Source organism: Pomacea canaliculata, linkage group LG14, assembly GCF_003073045.1.
Source record: "Pomacea canaliculata isolate SZHN2017 linkage group LG14, ASM307304v1, whole genome shotgun sequence".
NCBI classification, from domain to species: Eukaryota; Metazoa; Mollusca; class Gastropoda; order Architaenioglossa; family Ampullariidae; genus Pomacea; species Pomacea canaliculata.
The window spans coordinates 6,352,898-6,374,728 of NC_037603.1; the positions used below are offsets into that span (position 1 = coordinate 6,352,898).

Sequence of the window (21,831 nt, forward strand, 5' to 3'; positions counted from 1 at the left end):
TTTAACTGTGACCTCTGGCCTGTGAAGTTGCTCGTTAAGACCGTGAGATCCAGGTAGAGAAGTTGATTCTATGCAGGTTTTTGTTTTACATACATAAATATATACATAAAAATGATGATAGTGTTTGTTGGCATTAGGGTAGCTTTAGATTTGGCAAACATTTTGGGCTTTATACTAAAAAAATTTATCAACATTGTGGAATTGTCACTTCAGTTAACTTCTATTACTTGTTTACAACTCTGTGTGTGTGTGTGTTTCGTGGCATAAGAAGTCAACTGTAACAGACATTGTAGTTGCAGTTCTTTCCAAGTAAAAAAGTGAAAACAAAGAGTGGTTTATGTACCAGAACCTAAAAAGTAAATAAATAAATATTTTTACAAGCATTCACTTTCTGAAATCAACAGAAAAATACATTTCTTTTTAAATTTCAGTGGCTAGCGGGAGATCATCTTAGCTTGGTAAGTATATTATAAGTGTTGATAAACTCTTAAGATTGTTAAGTATCGTGTTATTATGGCATATACTGTTGATTCTTTTTAACACTTTTTGCCTTTTCAAAAGTTTCATATCTGTCATCCTCTGTGCAATCATCCCTTCGACCAACTGCCTAATTAAATAAATAATATATATCTAAATATTTATATGTGTGTTTATATACACCGTAGTAACACTATGTAAAGAGTTGGCATCGTGTAGAACCCATCAACAAACGGAAGATCTGACTGCTGACTGCTGATATTTTAAAGTACAGACAAGTCACACAACATCTGTTTTCATACCAGTGAATGAGTAAACAAATAACAGCATGAACTTATGTGTTGGCCTACAAAGCACAGAGCTCAGCTGAAGCGAGTCAAGAGAAAATATTTCTTGTTTCAGAGAGGTTTGAAGACTACCCACATTACCTTGGCAGAAAAAGCCGAGGAGGATATGAGGTGACGTAAGCAAGTGGTGAAGCATCCCTAGCAGACCACGTGATACCTCTGCCTGCATGCGACTCACGTGCTTTGTCGGTTTATAGATCATGAACCCGTTAAAAGAGTATATTCTAAAACACACACAAACGAACGCATATTCAGACATGATATTAAGGGTGCCTGTGTGTACAGGATGCCCCTCCCACCCATCATGATCATTTTAACTGAATGTTTGCAGAGTGACATACATGCAGATGATAAACATGTTGGAGCAGCTCAAAAATCTCAAAACGGAATTAGACTCTGCTAAAATCCCCTCATCAAGAAGGGGAAAAAGTGAGTACATACCCGATTCCCCATTTACCCTCCCCAATCCCCCAACACGTGCACACTGTATCAGCCACACAGCATCACCAGCAGCAGTAGTTAGGGGAGGTACATGGGTACCCCCGGACGAATATATCTATATATATGTTAGTAGACGAATATATCGAGAACGGAAAAAGTATCATGCACCGAGCTTGAACTTAGTCATTAGAAAATGTGCACCCCACTAGTTCTTTTAAGGTAAAAAGCGAAAACGTTTCTTGTTTTCAGGTGGAAAACTCCAGAACCACAGACAAAAGGTTCACGAGGTGCGTAGTATTTTATATCCGTAACTTAAACATTGATATATATAAATAAATATCAGTCATACAAGCAGGGACGCACACACAAGTAAATCAGTTGTACGAGTCATGCTTACCTGCAATTTGAGGCTACATCGACAAAAGAAACATTTCTGTTCTTCATTTCCTTTATCCTTCCTTTTGTGTGTGTGTCTTTTGCACAAACTATCGCAAACTCAGCACACACATATATAAAGCTTTGGTTTTTGTTCTTAGCAGCTAACAGTATGTTTCCGACGAGTGTTACATCCTTTTCACAGTACGGAGACTGCTGTCATCAAAGAAACCATTGTCATTCTATCCGCCCTCGACAGTCGAAGTGTTTCTGTCTCGACTCTGCTCAGTGAGCAGACGACTCCTGACTTGCAGTCCCACGCACACCGCTCTTGCATGCAAATCGAAATGTATCTGTACATAGGCACGTGAGCACATAACCATTGATATATATCTATATATATTTGTAGAGGACCTCACCTTTGACGTCCAGTTTGAAGGGATGGAATGGCAAGAATTAACAACTTACCTCCTGAACTTCGCAAAGGAGAATTTTGCAGAGGTCCCTGGTGAGTGATGTGCATTTCATTTTATTCGCTGTGCAGGGTCACTAAGTCATGCACCTCTAAAAAATGTCAGGGTAATGTATGAGGCTTTGTTTGCATCCACCCACGCCACCTCCACCCCACAACCTCTACCCACAACCCCTACTACGACGACGATTGCGAAAATTCTCGAACCACTGAAATCCTGCAGGAAATCAATTTCTATTAAACAATAATAAATATACTATATTATATATATTTATAAATATATTATTATCGATATTATTTAAACAGTAATATATCTAAAGCACAAAAATGATATTTGCTACGTAATCAGTTAGACATTACGGTGAACCTTACTATGAGATAACACAGTACTAACCAGTACTAACCAGTCTGTGTGGATGACAGCCACCGCTGTTGTCTAATTCTCCATCGCTTGTTTCCCTTGCTCAGAGATCGCTAGACATATCACCGAGAACGTCACCGAGACGATCAACGTTATAAAGAAAATAGAACAAGAAATGGAGAGGTAGGTGTAGCTCTGAAATGTTCAGTGACGTGCATTATCTTTCTTATGATGTGGAGACAGAGCTTAGCGCAAGACGACCATCCTTCCATTCTTGAGATACGAACCTACAAACACCAGTCACAAAGCAGGTCAACTCGCTACGTCACTGTTATACACGGATAAGCGACAGGGTCCCATTGGCTGAGGCCCTGAAAACGTCACCGCTTTGGTATACAATTGTGACGTCAGCGTTGTTCACCTCTTTCTTGTAGTGGGGCTGTGTGTAGGCGGGTATGTCGAACATGAAAGGGGTGTATGTACCCAGATTATGGAACAGAGTATCTTGCACTAAGCTTGACCCCGGCACTAACTACTCCCCACTACACCTTCAGCTGCTCAGCATGTAGACAATACTGTCAAGTGATTATTAACAGTCCATGCCACAGGAAATGAAGTGGCTTTGCTCATGAATTACTGTCACTGCAATTTCTCTAACCGTCCTGTTCCAGATGGCGCTCTCTTGTTATCCTCTTCTTACTATTCTGTTACTTTTCTGTTTCCCCAGCTTTTAATTTTCTGCTCGGTATTCCCGCAGGAGTTCACTTTTCTGAATTGTTACACTAATTAAATTAATTAAGGTGATTTGAGAACTCATTTGTTCTTAATTTTTAATTACAATTTATAATTCTCGTGTACCCCATCTAGCTCTCATTATCTGATCACAAATTTGTGTCAGTGTTTCCGTTTGCTCATGTTTGATTTTGCATGTGATGTTCTTAATCTTCTAGTGTTGATTTCCAGTTTTCTTTTATCAGGATGAAAACGGAGATCACAAATAAGTCAACAGTAAGTAATAAAATGTTGTTCAGGTAAATGTTTTGTGCATTTTGTTAACACTGCTGAAAGAAAGGAAAACAATACCAGGGAAACTATTTTTTACATCGAAATTTTGATAGCTTTGTTTAAATACATTAAAGGAAAAGAACAATCATGTAATATGTGGACAATAATGATGCAGTTTTTTTGAAAGAAGTAGTTACCAGGACAACTTCCTTAAACTAGACACTTGGAGTGGCTGTGGAATCTGAACTCCTGTCTTTCTGTCGGAGCAGCTGATCGAGAAATTACAGAAGAGCAAAAGCGCTAGCGAAGACGGGGAAGCAAAGGTAAATATCCGTTAATCCTGAAGAGTGAAGAGAACAGAAAAATCCGATAAATAATTAATGAATGAAATAAATAAACATAAAAACAAATAAACGAAAAGAAGCGTAAACTAACTTTTCAGTGAAGCATGACGCTCTGCTCTAGAATTTCTCTGCACGTGAAATCTGCTTACAGGGCTAAAGACACGGTGAACCACTCACAATTCATTGCCTCTTGGACACAAAATGAGTATTTACATTTTCAAGCATATTTGTGCTAAATCGTATTGAAACATGAGAGTATTGTATATGTCCATAAAGTTTACGTGGAATGGGTGAAGGGTAGGGGGAGAATTAATGGGAGGGAGTTGGTTGCTAGCATCGTAACTGTATGTCCGGTCACAAACTCACATTTTGATGCTGTCAGGGACCATCCCCTTCAGACTTACAGTTGAAGAAAGGCTCAAAGAATTTTGCTCAACCGATGAAGAAGGGTTGGAGTGACGTGGAGGAGAGGAAAGCAGAACCGGGTACCCTCGCTACCATATCTCTCGGGGGATTTTCCGTAAGTCACTGTCTTTCCCAGGGCTGGTGTTCATAGCTATCGACATCCGGTAAAACTGTAAAACTGCTCTTGACTGGTCAAAGTAATCCCACAAGTCATGAGTCACTAGGGCAGGGGTGGGCAAACTTTTCTCAAAGTCTCAAAATTCTAGGGGGGGGGGAGGGCGGTAAAATACCCCAAACTCACGCCACGTGACTATTTAACACACCTAGGGATAATGGAATGGACATCAAATGAGTAAATAATGGCATTCACTTATCAATTTTATTTTGTAAAGTGAATGTTTGAATTCGCTCACAATAAAACTTTTTCTGCCTTCTTTCTGTTTTCTATTCTAGATTTTTTTTACCTTTGCCCTGAACTCCTTCTCTTTTTTCTTCAGTTGTCTTCCTGCATAAAAGCTACCTTTTTTCATTGAGACAGTATTTAGGCTCTTTACCCAGTCATGGTTTTTCATGAAGGATGCTGTCAGTGTGTCATGTTGGGGTTGTTATCATGTACTGTGTAGTTCGTGGCCCATTCCTCACTTACAAAAATACACAAGCCCCTCACATCCCTAGATATTTATTTGTTGTTTGTACATTTCTGTCGAATCGAATCATTGTGTATCCTGCTAGTTCGAATGTTACATCATCTGTTAGCCATGTTTTAGAAGAGGTCACAACGTTGATAGCCTCCATCGAATTTAAACAACCCAGAGAGCTCGTCTTGTTCGTTTTGCAAGGAGGGCACATTGGCAGGGTGTCGACACCCTATCCTCTTCAGTCTTTTTCTGACCCCTCCATTAGAGCCTCTTGTTCCTTTTCTTGTTCTTTGTCCGAATGTCACTTAAACCCACATCATGGACCTTAGGGACCTTTTGCCGCAACGAGAGAAATTCTCGAGTGTAAACTAAGATGGCTGCGTCACTATTTTGACCGTTCGCGGCTTGGGAAAAGAAAGTCTCCCGTACATGGAGAGAAAGAGAGAGGAGTACGATATCCTTCACAGTCAGACACATTGCAGTACCACTTATGTCCATCCGTGCACGAGCTGGTAGGAACAAAATTCCCGCAGACATCAAAACGAGGCAAAATCGGAACAGACATGATGGCGAAGACCACCGGCAACCAATAGCGTGAACTAAGCACGACAAGTGCTGGAAGAAGAATAAAAGAATAAAATGCACGATAAATAATGTATTCAATTTTTTGGTGTAATTTCTTTGTTTAGGTTGTAGTGAAGTGAACTGGTCACCATGGCAACGCTTAAAATTAAGAAATATATTTGTATATGGTGACAATCTAGGTCTTAGGTGCAGAACAAATGAGCGGAGGGCTGAGACCATATTCGACGTCACAGCACGTGAAGAAACCAGGAGACCAGTCTCGTGAAAACAGTGTGGACATCCCTGTACCGCAGGTTGGTGGCCAGCGTCTGGTGTCCACGTCTTGGCGTCTGGAAAATGTTCCTGTCTGGTCATCTGTGACTGATCGTGCTTTGATTCGGACTTTATTGTAGACATTGATGGCATCTGACTGTGAATGGACCATGCCAGTCTGTTTATTTATCTCACTGTGGAAGTTGTGTGTACAAACCTTGTCACATCTGCTTGTTTATGGATCTCAATTTGATCCGGCTGTTTATGAGTCTGGTTTACGGACTTTGTATCTGTTTGCGAGTCTGGTTTACGGACTTTGTATCTGTGAGTCTGGTTTACGGACTTTGTATCTGTTTATGAGTCTGGTTTACGGACTTTGTCGATGTCTTGTAGTTGGTAGACGTCTGCTTTATGTCGGGATCCTTGAGGCGACAGTTTTACACCCGGAGTTGTAATTTTACAAAGGCTCGGCTATGTCGTGTGTCGGTTCAGTTTTTGTGTTTCCTATTTTATGTTTTAAACTTCTTTTTTGGGTTCTGTAATCTCGTGAAATATCACTAACGATGACGCCGATAACGATGCTGCTGTTCCTGATGCCGATGGTGAATTGAATGCTCTAGCGGGACTCGATCGTACCTGATGAAGAAAGTACAACGAAAATGGAGCCGGCAGAGCTACAGAAGTTGTTGCGAGCTCACATCGGTATCAGCATCAATCACATCAAGACCGTATCGAGGGTACGTCAGTTTCTACTCAATATTATTTTCAACATAAAGAGTCTGTTCAACGTGTTCGACCATATCACCGTCTTCTGCTGGTACCATGATCGCTCTTTGTCTTTTCTGAAAACCTTGTTTTTAGTTATTCTTCTCCAGACCTACCTTTGTGTGACGTCACATTCTTATTCTCGCTGATTGGATAACGCTTCATTAGCATATCATTAGCCGCCAATGAACTGAGTATCATCCGTTAATCCTTGTTTTTCTTAAGAAAATAAGTACAATTTCACACGGAATATTTGTAAGAATTTTAGTGGCAGTATTTTTTATGTTGTTAGACTTCTGTTCTACCTGATAAATGTTTACTTCCTTAGAAAACAAACAACTGCCGTTACCAGTGCGTAGAGCAATTAGTCCGGAGTTTCAATATTTTCAATATATATTCAATATTTATTCTTTTCAGGAGCTGATGAGGTTGAGGAAGGCTGCTCGACGCGATATTGAGACGATCAAGAGTAAGGTACGTGACACTGACAGTCACACTGACACTAACAATGGCATTGACACAGAGGGGTGACCACACACACACACACACAAACACAAGAATTTATATTATTTGGCTGTCCACTCTGAATCGTCTGTCATCATAGGCTTTGAAAATATTGTTCGTTGGCAGGAAATGGATGTCCACGAGGTGGAACAAAAGTTAAGAGAACTTATGGGTGTGGTAAACCCAAGCTCAAGCCAGTTGCCAGAAGTGAAGAAAACAGAGTAAGTCTTTCTACAGAACATTACGACCTGCAGACGATGAGAACTTTCACATTCCTACCTGAATACATCTGTACACACGTGCTTACGCTTGCGCGCGAAAACACACAAACGCACAAACACACACGTGTGAACCATTGTCCATATCGTTTCATAAATAATTATTCATCAAGCTAAGAGTTACAGTATTCCAGTTTTCGTTTGTTTGTTTGTTTTTTTCTGCCCTTGCAGTGATGCCATCCTTTTACGAAGTCGTGCCCCTGGGACGCACACGTGTAACTACTGTGAATGCCACAAGAAGACCACCAAGACCACTGTCGTGGCCAGAGCGGTATGAGTTGAACTCTAGTCACGACTGACTTTAAGATTTCCTTTCGAAGTGCAGTAGAATGAGTTAACAAGGTGTGATCATCCTTTGCAATGAGTAGTGTGGTAATGTGTTTATCCTGTCTTGTAGTGGATGGCACAGTAGTGTGTTTATCATATCTTGTAATGGAGGATGTTGTGATGAGCTCATTTTCCTTGCAGTCATTTGCTATAATAGTATATTCCTTAGACTATTCTATCTGTAGTCTTCTCTATCCTGCATACCCTGTATGCCTTTGTTGCTTTAAATACTCTCTTGAAGCTTTTGCTTCAGACTGTCAAAAGTACAATTTGCAAGTTTTGAGAAAATCCACCCCCCAACTAAGCAAACCAAAACAAACCAAAACAAACCAAAACAAACTAAACCAAACCAAACCAAACCAAAACAAAACAAAACAAAACAAACAAAACCCCCAACAAAACTAAAAAGCTGTGAGAACTAGATCCCATTAAAAACAAGTTGTTATATATTGTTTTATATATATATATCTTGATGTATGTTTCCTGTAATCATTGATCTTGATACATGTGATTTTCTGCATTGGCTAAAGTCTGGAGAATAGTCAAGAAATACCATAACCATACACAAGCACAAGGTATATACGTATAATCTATCTCTTTGGCAGATGGACAGCCATGACAGCTACACCATTCTCTTGATAAAAATGAACTTAAGATATAGACCAGTTTAACATTTACCTTACATTTAAAGATACCTGAAAAAGTGGTCCTCAGACACCATCTTAACCATAGCAATCCACATTCAAACAACTTGTGCAATTCAGTTTACTTATAAAATTGAATACAGAATTGAAACATCCGCATGGCCAACACCAGTCTCATGTATCCAGAGGTCCATCACACATCTCTGTCTGCCTTAGGACTCCACGACTAACATGGAGGAGGTCAGCAAACACTGTTCACGGTATCTTCAGATGTTGGGAGAGACCGAGCAGGTCTTCCAGAGAGCTTTCCATCGCCTAGAGGACATCATGAGAGAGCTCCAGCTCTGTCAGGTGAGAAACACATCTTGTCTGCCTTGTGGTTATACAGCCAAGAATTAATGACTAGGCCTGGTTTAGAGCAGTCATTAGACAATACAATACAATACAATACAATACAATACAATACAATACAATGCAAAACAATACAATGCAATGGAATACAATACAATGCAATGCAATACAATACAATACAATACAATACAATGCAATGCAATACAATACAATGCAATACAATACAATGTAATTCAATGCAATACAATACAATGCAATACAATACAATACAATACAAGTGAGGAAACTTGTGTTTAAAATAGATGTCCTGCTGTGAACTGATTATTTATAATTGTGTTGCTTTACTTGTAGTCTAACACAATGTGGAAGGAAGGAACTCTTTCCGAGCTTTCAATGCTCAATCCGGCGAATGACAATGAGGTACTGACAAACTCGAGAAAGAATGGAAGAAAGTAAGGGAGAAAGACAAACAGGAGGAAGAAAGAGCGAGAGAGGTGTTATGGTCACAATGTGTCATTAATATCCATACAGGCTTAAAATAATTCAGATATATTTTTCGGGGTTTTTTTTTGTCACGCCAAAACGATACAGAAGGATATTATTCTCATTTGTCCTTTGCGCCTGCTCTGACATGGCGTCAAGGGAAAGAAGTCAGAAAAATCGTCGGCTTTGACCTTTGCCCTCTGAACAGCTTCCCACTTTCCTCCACCCGTGTCGAGTCTTGTGAAAACCACAGATGACAAATAATTGGAGAACATTCATCTGAAATGTGATCCATGATCGGTTTAAGGCGAGACAGTGAGACTAGTTTTCAGCATCAAATATTTAAGATTAAGATTAGATATTGGTTGTTGTGATTGAATATAGTCGGCGTTATGATATCTAACTTAAGTTGCTCTGATGTTGATGTGTTCCTACGGACAGATACTGGAGCAGGTCAGCAATGCTCAGGACATTCCAGAAACGACACAGGACTTGATTCAGCATGCCAACAACTGCTTCAAACTCCTTCGCATCTTCTACAAGGTGTGGACTGGTCGGTGTGTTGTTGTTGTTGTTGCTGCTGCTGCTGCTGTGTGTGTTGTGTGTTGTGTGTGTGTTTTATGTGTGTGTGTGTGTGTGTGTGCGTTGCGCATCGCCTTTCACTTTCTAAGTTCTGTAGTCTACAAAAATGTTGTTACTGACTGTTGATTACTCTGTTATTATTCAGATATTTAAAACATTGACTAAGTTTGTATTTTCAATTTGTAGTGTGTAAGCATCTTGATTAAAGATATTGGCATGTTAAGTTGACTTACTAAAAGGTATACTGTTTTGTAAGCAAAATTTTACCTGGCATTTATAATATTTTCCCAAATTCAAACAATGCAGAATTCGATTAGATGTGTAAGTGTTTATTTATTTATTTGACGGCCCCTCCTAGCAGCGCTGACCCAGTCATCACGCAGCAATCCATGTCATGTAACAGCTACATTCTAAACTAAATTAATAATACATTATTAAGACAGGGAGGAACAGCTGAAATTAGTAGACAATCAACAACAATAGACATGACTAACTAGCACTACTGTCTGATGGCGTGTTGTGGTGCAGGACCTGGAATTCCTCATACAACTGTCCGGAAGATGTGTTGCTGAAGTCGCAGAACAGGTTGGTGAAAGAAAAAAAGCTTTTTAAAAACAAAACAAACTGCTTGAAATACTGGAACCCACCATGTAATAAGACCAGAACCAACAAATACATAACTTGACAAAAGATCTTATGGTTTATAGTGAAGAAAGAGGCATCCATACTTGATTATTCGATGTGTTCTGCGAAATAATGTTCTTCTTTATCCTTCGCCAAGGTGTAACGACTGGATGTATTCAGGTTTTTTTAGCAGTTCGCTAATTTTAGAAATAGTGAAGTGATAATTAAATAACATAGATTTTTCATTTCCTTGCCCATGATATATGTTTCGATGTTTGTAGTCTGATTTTGAGACTCGTTAAGCTACAAGTCTTAAGTATCAGGGATATAATAGCAGAAACATAAGAAAGAAGAAACTTTGACAGACCAAGAAACAAACCCCTAAAGTTTATGAAAAGCTATGAGAACTCACTTGGGATTCGAACCCTGGACTATGCAGGACGAACGTCTGAGGGAACAGAACACCTTGCTGGGTTGCGTCAAAGACCTGTTTGATCGAAAAGGACTGGACTTTGCCAGACTTAAGTTCAGGTGCTGATTCCCGCTTCCACATCTCCTTGCTTCCATCTGTCTTTCATGCAGCCAGTTCTTCCTTTCTTCCCTTGCTCTAAATTTTTGTTTTCGATGATTTCTCCATTTCTTTGCTTCTTTCGTTATCAAAGTTAGCAAATCCGTTATCCGCCATCTGTCAGTATGTTTTATTTGTTTGTCTACCTGTATGCGTGCGTGTGTGATGATAAATCCAGATTTTCTTATATGCACGTGTATTCTTGTGTTTATATGTATATATGCGCGTTGGTTCGTTCGTGCGTGTGTGCGTGTGTATTACAGCGAAAACCAGTTACAGACAATGGATATGCTGGCGGGCCTGGTGTGTCCTTACTGCTATTGTCCTAATGAGGATCGGCTGAGCGATGACTCGACAAAGGTCAGTCAGTGCTACACAGACCAACTTTTTGCACGCGGGTGCTTCTGGGATAGCGAGTGCAAAATGGAGCAAAGTGTCTTTTGTTATTACAACAACAGCAACAGCTACACAGGAACATTTCATCATGATTTGCTCTGTCTAAATAACAAAACCTGATGAAAAATGTAATTCCAGCTAACTTGTAATGATGCGCAGGTAGGACGTCCACCTGTGTTTGGTGAATCCCTTTAGACAGGACACGTGGAGAGCTGGTTGAATCTTTATCACCATCGGCTGATAAGGTTCTTTTACAGGGTAATATTCGTCCAGTCTTTAGCTGTCTTTTCCTAGTTAAAAGGACTTTGTTTGGTGTTGAAGTTTTATTATTTTCGCAGGAGAAGCCCAGTCGTCTGGCGAAAGACGAAATACTTTCTTCACTGCAGAAGGGAGATTCTGTCAAGACAAAGGTCAAGTATCTTTAAAAACTTTAGTAATTTAGTGTTTTCATATAAAAATAAGTCGGCTTGCGTGTGTGTGTGAGAGAGAGAGAAAGAGAAATAAAGGGGTCGGTAGAACAACTGGGGAGTGAGTTTCCGTGCAGACGGAGAAGACCTCTAACTTTGTCTTCTGTTCTTGCAGATCGACGTCATGGCAGATGCTCTTGGTTCGATCCTGAAAGAAGTTGACAAGGTAAAATTATTTTAATTTGTCTTTACTCACATTGCATACCCTACCCATACTGAACTGTTATCACGAACACGACAAACAAACACACCAGCCATACAATATTGATAAGATTAATAACTAAGGTGACTTGGTCATTATGTTGGGATTGACAGAATGCAGAAAATCAGGCGAGCCAGAGTAAAGAGGAGGAGAAGGCGCGGAAAGAGGCGCTAGAGGCCATGAGGGAGGCACGCAGCTGGCTGGAAAAGGCCTCGCAACGGGCGGTAAGGGTTCCACTCCTCGACGAGGTCTAAATTCCAGAAACCACCACTGCTTCCTTCAGTTCTCAGAAGTAGACTCGCTGTCCACCACTGCTTCCTTCAGTTCTCAGGAGTAGACTCTCTTCAACAGCTCCTGTGATTGGCAGCACATTGCACAGTCTTGGACTCAAAGGTCACGTGACTGGCTGGCAACGGCAAAGGTGGCGGAGGACCCTTTGATGACGTCACAGTGGCTGCTCAACTACACGGTCCACCCTCCTATCCCCGATCAGAAAGTACCCCCTTCCCACCCTACCACGAGACTGGTTGAGATGAAGAAGTTAATGTGAAGGAGATGACAAGTAAAAAAGAAAAGTTTTTTTTTCTCCGGCAAGCGTTTTCCTTGTTTTAATGCCACGGAAATCCCTGTGTGCGCATGTCCGGGCTTGTGTGAGTGAGATGTCAGGATGTAAGCGATGCATGGGTATGTTTGTGGTGTAACTTAAGTCCTAGACTATTTACTTAATTATTATGAAGCTGTTGTCCCGTTAAGTAATGTCTTTGAAGATTATGTTGATATTGTAACTAAGTCCTAGAATGTTTACTTAATTATTATCAAGCTGTTGTCCGATAAGTAATGTCTGTGAAGATTATGTCTATGGTGTGACTTAAGTCCTAGAATGCTGTCTGAATTATTATTAAGCTGTTGTTCGTTAAGTAATGTCTGTGAAGATTTGTCAAAGTTAAAGTCTAAGCGACATCTTGTAACATCCACAAGAAAACAAAAATAGTGATCACGACACATTTGAATTCTCTCGCTCTCTATGTCATTGTCTCTGTCATCCATGATTTAATTTTTCTCACTTTGTGAGGTTCTATTGCTCTCTTCCCACCCACACACACACACACAACTTGCCTCACGGTTATCGTTGTCCACAGGTAGACAAAAAGTCCCGAGGAACAATCTCTGTCTCTCTGATTATGATAAACCAAGGGGGGTCACTCATTTGACACTGTAGCTAGATGCAAGAAATATTCAAATTTATCGCTCTTGCACAGTGACTTATTCAGTGATAACCTTTATCCCCTAATATGTTCCATGTATCAGTGAACAACAAAATATTTAACACTCCATTGAACACGCCTCACGTGACACGCAGTAGTCCGAGTATCCCAGGTTTGTAAACAAGCAGGAACATATATATATACACAAATAATGTTTATTTTTACACGTAGAGCTGATCCTCCTACGAAAATAAACAAGTCTGTAGGCGAATGCGAGATATACACTTATTTTTTAAAAAAACCAGTAAATGTTGATTATTTTTCATTAATTGTTTGATTGGCTGTAGTAGTTCCTTACCAACATACCCTCTGTGCGTGCGTGTGTGTGTTTGTGCCTGTGTGTATACATGTGTGCGTGTGTGTAGCCCTTTCTTCAGATCAAGGCGAGAGGCCCGGAAGCAAATGACGTCATTTGTCTCAAGTCGCTGACTACAACTAACGTCATAGCGCCTGACGTCACTCGTAAGGATTCCCATGAGAGAGGGGTAAGCACTCAGACATGACAGACGACATGTTTACAGCCACACATCGGCCACGGCGGCTGTGGGTTTAGAAATCCGACGACCATAATTATTAAATCTGTTTAAAATAACCTTTCCTGTAATTAAACCGCGATTGTTAGGACTTCTAGTAGATTGAGCAGGAACTAGACCTTTAGTTAAGACTTGACCAATGACCGGAAGACATTGCAAACAGCCACAATCGCTTAGTTTCGAATTAGTTTGTCTGAAAATCCTCCTACAAATCAGGAAAGGAATGTCACGAAGGATGCGTTTATTTATTTGTCAAGAGACATTAGTTAAATGACCAACTGGACCCTTCAATAGACAAATGCAGAATTTTTAAAAATATTGTTAACATCTCAGCATGGAAAAGGGAGGGAAGTATGTGAGTGTGGAATGAGAGTGATCGCACGCAAGGACGATAGGAGTGTGTGTGGATGGGAAGAATTTTTGTTGGGAGGGGAGGGAGGAGAGAAGAAACTGGCAACGTGACAGACGAACACGTGATCTGGTATGTCGCAGATGCGCGTGGACCTGGCCGGGGATCAGGATGGTGAAAGAGGGGAGATGTCGAAGGGAGAGAGGCTGCTCGTCACGAGGTCACCAAGAGAAGGTCAAGATGAAACTGAAGTAAAATAAAATTTAAGGTTTAGTGTTGGTGATGATGAGTTCGGATGAGGCCGATGAGGATAATCCGGGCCCAAAAGAGTCCGTAACATGTCGAGCATACGTCAGAAGGCAAATGTTGGCAGGAGTAGACATTTGAAATTTCCCAAATACAAGACACAAATCACTAAAAGTTGGCATATCAAATGGTTTCTCAGACAATGTTTGACGTTATTTTTATTTAATAGTACTCACCTAGCCTCGTCCAGGTCAGCCATAGTGGGCCACGCTAGGTGGTCATTTCACCAAAGGTAGAATCGTACATTAACAGTTGAACTTTTACCGGCTTTTTCACGAATAACCGACATTAACCCTTTACATTCTAATGTTTTTAGGGAAGAACTCCACAGGAAAGGAGCAGGTATTCCACGACAGTGTGATCCACGTCCCGGAGTCTTGCCCCTCGCCAACTAAGGACAGAATACGACGATTGTCGACTATAGGAGTGAAAGAACAGAAAGAAAAGCCTACAAATGGGAAGGAAGCAGACGGCCCAAAACAGACTGCCTCCAAAAGTAGACAATCGACGAATTTCGTGTCAAGCTCAGCAGCAACCAGTTTTATGACAACTCCTGAATCTCAGGTTAAAGGCAATAGGGAACAGAGCGAGGTATCAGAGTCCAAAGCCATGCCTGTGGACGAAGGCACAGCCGAAGCTGAAGTAAGGCAGAAGGACGGCAAGGAAGAAGGCAACGTGGACATCAAAGCAGAGGTCAAAGGACAAATCGGAGTTCTTAGATAATCCGGTAAAAACTGCGACAGAAACCCAGCACGACACCGACACAACATTCAGCAAAGCGAATTCTGGTGCAGCTGCAAAGAGAAAGTCCTCGTTCGTTGCAAGTACCGACAAAGCTGCAAAGTCAAAGGGTAAAGGTCAGAAGAAAAGCACAAAAATGAGAACAAGCTACAGTCCTGAGGTAGGGAGGGAGGGAGAAGTGGAGGACGGCCAATCAGTATCAGACAGCCTCGACGTTAGCAATTCTAAGGATATGATGTCGACGCAAGGAAAGCTTGAACAAGAAGATGGGCAGCAGGGGATCCAGAAAGAAGAATGGCTACCCAAGCAGACGAAGTTTGATAGTGGCATCCTGGAAAATGGCATTCAAGGTGAAGTAGGTCGCGCTGTCAAGGACGTCTCCGATTATTTTGCGTGCTCCAGTCTTCCTCGAGACTCATCCAAGTCCGACCAGACTTAGAAGAGGAGACATTGCGTCGCTACGCTGAGGTGACGTTTGATGACCCATTGATTCCCCTGAGAGAGAGGAAAGAATATGACGCACCAACTCCGGAATATCCACAGAGTAAACTAAAGCAAACATCGTGGAAAGCCTTAACCCGGAAAGTAAAAGTTGGTGAGTCGCAGCGTAGCTTAAAAGACATTGCAGATGAAATGGAGGAATCTCTCGTCAAAAGTAAACTAAAGCCCGAGCTGACGTTGTACGGCAAAAGGACACAGCCAAGGACATCGTACCTTTCACCATTGACGACTCAGAGCATCAAGCATCGAGTCCATGACACGCTCGCCCACAAGTCATCTGACCCCATCAGACTTTCTGAGCATGACAGACTGAGAGCTAAGACAAAGTCGCCAATACCTGGTTCAGAGGAAAGTAATGTCCTTGCGACGGGTCTGCTAAGAAACCTTCAACCTATCAGTACAGCAAGAGACTACTACGGACCAGCAAAGGTGGAAGCACCGATGAAAAAGATTATCAAAATGCCGAGTATAGTCGAAACAATTCTTGAGGAGGACGGTTTCATGTCCTTTGGCATGGGGACTCAGCCCCCAACTACAAGCCCGACTGGTAGAGGCAGAGAAAAATGTAGAGAAAACAATGACCCGAACCTTGAAGGCGATGACCGCATGACCATCTGGAAAGTCCTTGGATTAAATTCCACTCCAACTAAAAAGCCTATCAGGATGAATACACTAAAGCAACGAGCTCTAGGAACGTTCCGCCACGATTCTCTCTCCTCCAGCAAAGGTGAATCTTGGGGTAAAGTTGGCGACCCACTCTCAGATACTGCCAGATCAACGGTCGCTGGTGTGGGGCAAGCTTCTCCTGAGATTTATGTCTCAGAAGACCTCATCTTAAATATTCGAAAAATGCAGGAAGACCAGCCCCTGCCTCCACTGAAGGGACAGTTCCTTCACAACAAATCGACTTTTCTTTCGCTCTCAGATCCCCACCAGAGGAATACGATCATGGAAGAGTCAGATGCATGGACACTGTCAAGAATCCTTGAGACAGAAGAAGAAGATAGGAAACGTTCACACGCCCCACGCCTCCCGTTACATAAGTATAGGGGGCCCTCTCTGTCACGAAAGGTACAAATACCAGCGAGAAAGTCCAGACTAAGTCCTACCATGACTTCGTCAGAGGAAAGCTTGCTGTGTCTTCTGTGCTACTGTAATAGTCAGAGAGTTGGAGAGGACGAACGCCAGAGTCTGCTTAGTCGCGAAGGCAAACTTTCTACGTCCAGCCCATTGCAGAACACCCCAGAATCCTGTCTCTGTTCCCTGGTGCCTTTCAGCTCGGGTACGTTTCCGTACTACCATCTAGGTTACAGTCTACATTTTGCACAAGCTTTGTGTGGTTTTGGTAAGAAAAAGCATACACCAAAAGAATCATCACATAATTCCCTTTTTGGTCACCTTTACAAGCCACCTGCAGCACTTCACCTCGGAGATCCGCATCGGCATGATCTTTGTGTCAGGAATTCTGCTCTTAGAACAAACTGGAATTATCATCATGCCATAATTGACCCACAGTTGATTGTGAAACATGACTCTGATGTTCTGCCAGAGAAAGAGTGGGAATGTAGCGCCTTACAGCACACTGCAGATGACCTGGTCAGACACGACTGACACCGAGCATAGGACTGGTCAGCAAACCTTCATTTCCAGTGACTGTGCCTATTTGGGGAAAAAGATTGATGCTTTCTGTGCACTTCTACCATCCTCTTAAAGATTAGCATCAGGAATAGGACGTTCTAGTGCCGTAATCCACACCCACAGAAACTTGACCACCTACAAGCTGCCTCCACTGAGGTTGCCAACACAAGGAAGCCTGCAGCTGGTCCTGTGAGACTAACTTCTCTTCCCTGAACTGGTACGAAGCCTTTCATTTTAGCATACCTGAGTTCTTTGATGGCTTTAGTGCAAGCTGTGTAAATGTTGCTTTGAAAGTTCTATTGTGGATCAAAGCCTTCAGCTGGTAGATGTGATCAGGAAGCAGAGACTGGCCATGAAGGTTAGGTGTCCAAAACACACTCCTGCATTTTAAGAGTATCTTCAGCTGCAGATTTATTCAATCTGGAGCAGAAATGAGCATTTGAGATGTGCCTTTATTCTGGCAGCAGTCTTTCATTTAAATTTGCGTATGTGAAGGTGTATACAGATGCGGATGTGTGGGGTGGAGGTGATGGAAAATTGTGATGCTGTATAATTTCCACAACAATAAAATAATTTTATTGGTATAAGTTTTCTGTGGTTGAAACTTACTTTAAATGGTGGATCAGTGGAAGTGTCTTCCATGGATCTCACCAGTTTATAAAAAAACAAACTCACAAGAACTAAAAAAAAAAAACTAGTCAAAATGTGTTAGTGGGGAGAGGTTTTCCACTCCATGCATTTTTAATAGAATGGCTAGAAAATTATCAAGAAATTAAACAGTTTAAAAATAAAGGTGGAAGAGAATGCAAAAACTTGTTAACATAAGGGACAATTAACATACTTAAAGATTTAGCAGTGGTGATCAGCAGGATCAGGTTTAAGTTTTTAACACCTCCTTTCAAATTCTGTTAATTTTAAAATTGCCCCTGTTTATGACCAAGGCACAGCAGCTCTCCTGAGTTGCAACAAGACAAGCCTATTCTGGGATCTTCTTGTCCAGACTGATCACAGGCTGATTGGAAGGCAGGTGCACTCCTGCAATGGTCAGCTGCTCTGAGTACAGTCTCCTACCCATTAAGAGATTCTGTGTAAAGGTTGCTGTAGTAGGTAAAATAGGCGTTTTTTGAAAATGAAAGTGATTTATACCTATCTCACTCTGATATGAAATAATAACAACAGCAGTAAATATAATAATAATAGCAGGTTTATACAGTTCATTTCTCACTAAGAGAAGGCTTAATGGGTCTTAGAAAACACACAAACAAAAACAAGACAGATTCATAAGCTGCAGTTGCTGACTGCCTTGAAAAATGAGATAAACATTTCATTTGACACCGAATTTCTAAAATCCTACTAGGTGTGAGTGTATTGCTTTGATGCAGTCTAAATATTAGAGTAGTGTATATTCAGTGTATAAACCTTTCTTATTGTCGGTAAGAGTGATTGTAAAATTATAATTTTTTTTAGAAGAGTTTAAAAAAAATAAAAAAATCTGTCACAATTTATAATCATGTTTCATTTCATAATGTACTGTATGTAAAATTTTTCATTGTATAGAAGTATGCTGTCGTAGTCTGCTGCTAAGTTCCCTGTCAGTTGGCACTGCATAGCTTCACCCCATGACTCTTGTGCAGATTTTTCAGCAATGTCTTTATTTTTAATCAAAGACAGCAACATTACAAATTTAACATTACTTCAGGTGTTTATATCACAAAGAAAAAGATGATTGTCCAAGTGAGACAGCTTATATTAATGTAATACTTCCAGCTTTTATTGCAAAATTCAAATGTTTTAAAGCTGGATATGTTTTCAAGGGATATCGCGATAATTTTCTCTTTCTGTACTGCAGAATTAGTGAAATAATAATTCTAAAAGAAACAAAACCTGCAAGTGTTTTATATGAATCTAATGATTCATTGCAATATTCATTAACTACTCTGTTTTTTGGAAATAAAATTGTTAGTATCAGAATGTTTCTTCTCAGTCACAGCCCTGCAAGTAATAATAATAATGTTTGCACACTCTATTTTTTCTTTTTGTCTGTCCGATCTGATGCAAGAAAAACATCTTTTTAACACCATAAATTTTAAAACATAAATTGCAACTTTTTTTCCTCAACTTTAAACCCAGTGGCTTTAAACAGAAATGCAACTTGTTTGTGGATTTTTCATACTTTGATAGGAAATGTTAAAGTATTAACTGTTCACATTTAAAAATTAAAACCACGTAAAATTGAAGTTTTCAGATCATTTACTCAAGCACACACCCTCATCATGCCAAAAATGAGATAAAATGTCTACGATATAGCTTTCAAGTCGAAGGTGATTGACCTGGCCATTGAAAATGTATGCACTGGCAGCTTATAAACCATTTGTGAATAAAGTAGAGATTTATTTTGTAATTTAGTGGGTGTGGCTTATAGATGGGCATGCTCAATACACTGACATTTATGGTACTTTCACTTTTCAATTCTGGTTTTAGAACACCACAGATATATGTATATATCTATAAGGAATGTTTCATGATATTTATATTTAGTCTCTGCCTTGCAGTTCTTTGGAATGTTTTAAAGTCTTATAAAATAGATGCTGGCAACACATTTGTGTCACTGGAGCCATGATCACAGTCCTTTAGCAGCAGCAGCCCCTTTACTCCAGGTGCCACCTGCAATCTCTCTACTGCCCACACCACATTATATCCACTGGCCATCAGCGACTTCCGTCCAACACGACGTGCCAGATCCAGAAGGCGTAAGGGGGAGAACTTAGGTGAGGCAGCCATTCGCGTTCTTTGTCGAAGAGACGTCTCACTAGCATTTTTCAGAAAGTCAAAGGAGGTAGTGGAAGAACAAATGTGCATTTTGTAGTGTAAGGAAAGAAATCGCTTCAGATCAGCAGAAACCAGCAATCCTTGAAAGACACCAGGCTCGTCTGTATGCAGTGGGTAACCATGGGCTGTTAGCACCAGATTTAAGATTGTTTCTGCCTTATCGCACATCATGCCAGACTGTGAACGTTTCATCAGCTCACTAACTGCTGTTCTCACTGCATTAGCTGACTCGGAGCATTGTGTGCGAGCACCAAGGCGCAATAGTTCCAGCACTGCTTCAGGATTTTGTGAGCAAATGGCAGTTTGCAGAGGGGTTCGCATTTTCCTACTGAGACAGTTCACAGCAGCCCCCTGTTCTGCAAAATATGGATCAGGTCAACACGCCCATAGCTTGCCGCCACATGCATCAGAGAGAAGCCATGCACATCCTGAACATTGCAATCACCTTGCATGCTTAGCAAAAACTGCAATACTCTCTCACTATGATATACTAAAGCTTTAAAAAGCAGTGTTCTCTGCCAGATGTCACGCAGCTCCAAAGCCAGAGTCTTTCTAAACTCCAACACAGCAATCAAGCTTTCCAAAGCATCATTCATGCAAGCAACATGCAAGGGAGTTTCCATGGAGTGGTCACACTTCTTTTCATCACACCCCATGTACAGAAGGAATCGGATGCAGTCAGCTCTGTTCTTCTCAAATGCCACATGAAGCAAAGTGTGTCCCGTTCGTTCGTCCACCACAGCATGGAGTGGGATGCCACCTTGACAAGACGGAACAGTCATTAGCTCCTGAAGTATGCTGATGCTGCCTTTGGCTGCAGCATGGAATGCCTTTTTGCGGAAGTTCTCCTGCTCCTGCTTGAGGCTAGGTGTCACCTGCCAGAGACTGATTGTGCGACTGAAAAGGCCTCCCATCTTCTGTGCAGATCAAATGAGGGCTTTCTAAACTCTACCAGTAACAGATATAGGTCCTACCTGAAAGAAACACAATCAAGGAAAAAGATGAAATTCATTTTTTGATTTTTGGCAACATTTACAACTCCATGTAAAACTTCTTATATCCACATTTTGCCAGTGTCTAACACCAAGCAGACCCCTCACACAATAATGGAATGCACGATCAGCATGCAAACATCACGACAGTTTTAATTTTTATATGCACACATAATTTCTCAATTAAAAATGACCATTAAACATTCTACCCTCAGGTGGATAGCAAACTAAATGTTCAGACATTATGGTTAAAAATGGTAAGTGTCTTTTCTATAAATTGTAGATCTGATGGTGTCAATATGTCTGTAGAGCATCTGTATATGTTGTTAACATCTAGGTCATCCTGTGTTACTGGTGATGCAACTATCCTCTTTCTTCTGTTACTATTACCTTCCTATCTGATATGAAGCTCCAAGCTATCTGCTTCTGTTTTTGTCAATACTGTTGCTATCTGTTTTGAGAAGGAATAATGCACCAATGTCCTCCTGATTTAACTGTTGCAAGCTTGGTGTATAGCTATTGCAAGAAGCATCTCCAAATGTCTAATCTAGCATGCATTGATATAATGCTAAAATAATGTCTGATATCTGATGATGGGAAACTTGTCTCTCTTACGGACCTGATGTTCTCATTGCTCTGTGTCATTTGTTGCAGATACCAGGAACATATGCAACTGACAGAACATCTTGTTTTTGTGGGATCAAATTCTCTGACCAATACCATGTCAGTAAAGCATATATAAGAGTAGACATTTTCACCAATTCTGACTGAATATAAGAAAGAG

General features: G+C 40.8%; 1 protein-coding gene across 3 annotated transcripts; it reads left to right on the forward strand.

Annotated features, from left to right (window-relative positions):
- The first annotated feature begins 1,156 nt into the window (after positions 1–1,156).
- Positions 1,157–17,810, forward strand: LOC112555281. 3 transcript variants are annotated; one of them, XM_025223613.1, is made up of 24 exons: positions 1,157–1,253; positions 1,515–1,552; positions 2,050–2,148; positions 2,581–2,656; positions 3,451–3,481; positions 3,748–3,801; positions 4,205–4,342; positions 5,630–5,743; positions 6,323–6,439; positions 6,885–6,941; positions 7,098–7,192; positions 7,421–7,520; positions 8,437–8,571; positions 8,923–8,991; positions 9,496–9,597; positions 10,165–10,221; positions 10,700–10,791; positions 11,092–11,188; positions 11,563–11,634; positions 11,807–11,857; positions 12,007–12,117; positions 13,524–13,643; positions 14,184–14,274; positions 14,663–17,810. In XM_025223613.1, exons 3-24 carry the CDS (start codon positions 2,082–2,084, stop codon positions 15,067–15,069), a joined length of 2,253 nt encoding a protein of 750 aa, XP_025079398.1. In that variant the 5' UTR covers positions 1,157–1,253; positions 1,515–1,552; positions 2,050–2,081; the 3' UTR covers positions 15,070–17,810. The 3 variants fall into 3 exon arrangements, with proteins under 3 accessions (XP_025079398.1, XP_025079399.1, XP_025079400.1); XM_025223614.1 differs by lacking the exon at positions 5,630–5,743; XM_025223615.1 differs by lacking the exons at positions 13,524–13,643; positions 14,184–14,274; positions 14,663–17,810 and adding an exon at positions 12,218–12,508 and having other exon boundaries at positions 12,007–12,176.
- The last annotated feature ends 4,021 nt before the right edge of the window (positions 17,811–21,831 follow it).

What these genes read in the sequence shown, in the direction of transcription:
- LOC112555281 (XM_025223613.1), top strand. Translation starts at nt 2,082, where the DNA reads ATGGAATGGCAAGAATTAACAACTTACCTCCTGAACTTCGCAAAGGAG. An exon ending in GAATTTTGCAGAGGTCCCTG is followed by an intron (nt 2,149 to 2,580) that starts GTGAGTGATGTG and finishes TCCCTTGCTCAG; the next exon opens with AGATCGCTAGACATATCACC. An exon ending in AAAAGGCCTCGCAACGGGCG is followed by an intron (nt 12,118 to 13,523) that starts GTAAGGGTTCCA and finishes GCGTGTGTGTAG; the next exon opens with CCCTTTCTTCAGATCAAGGC.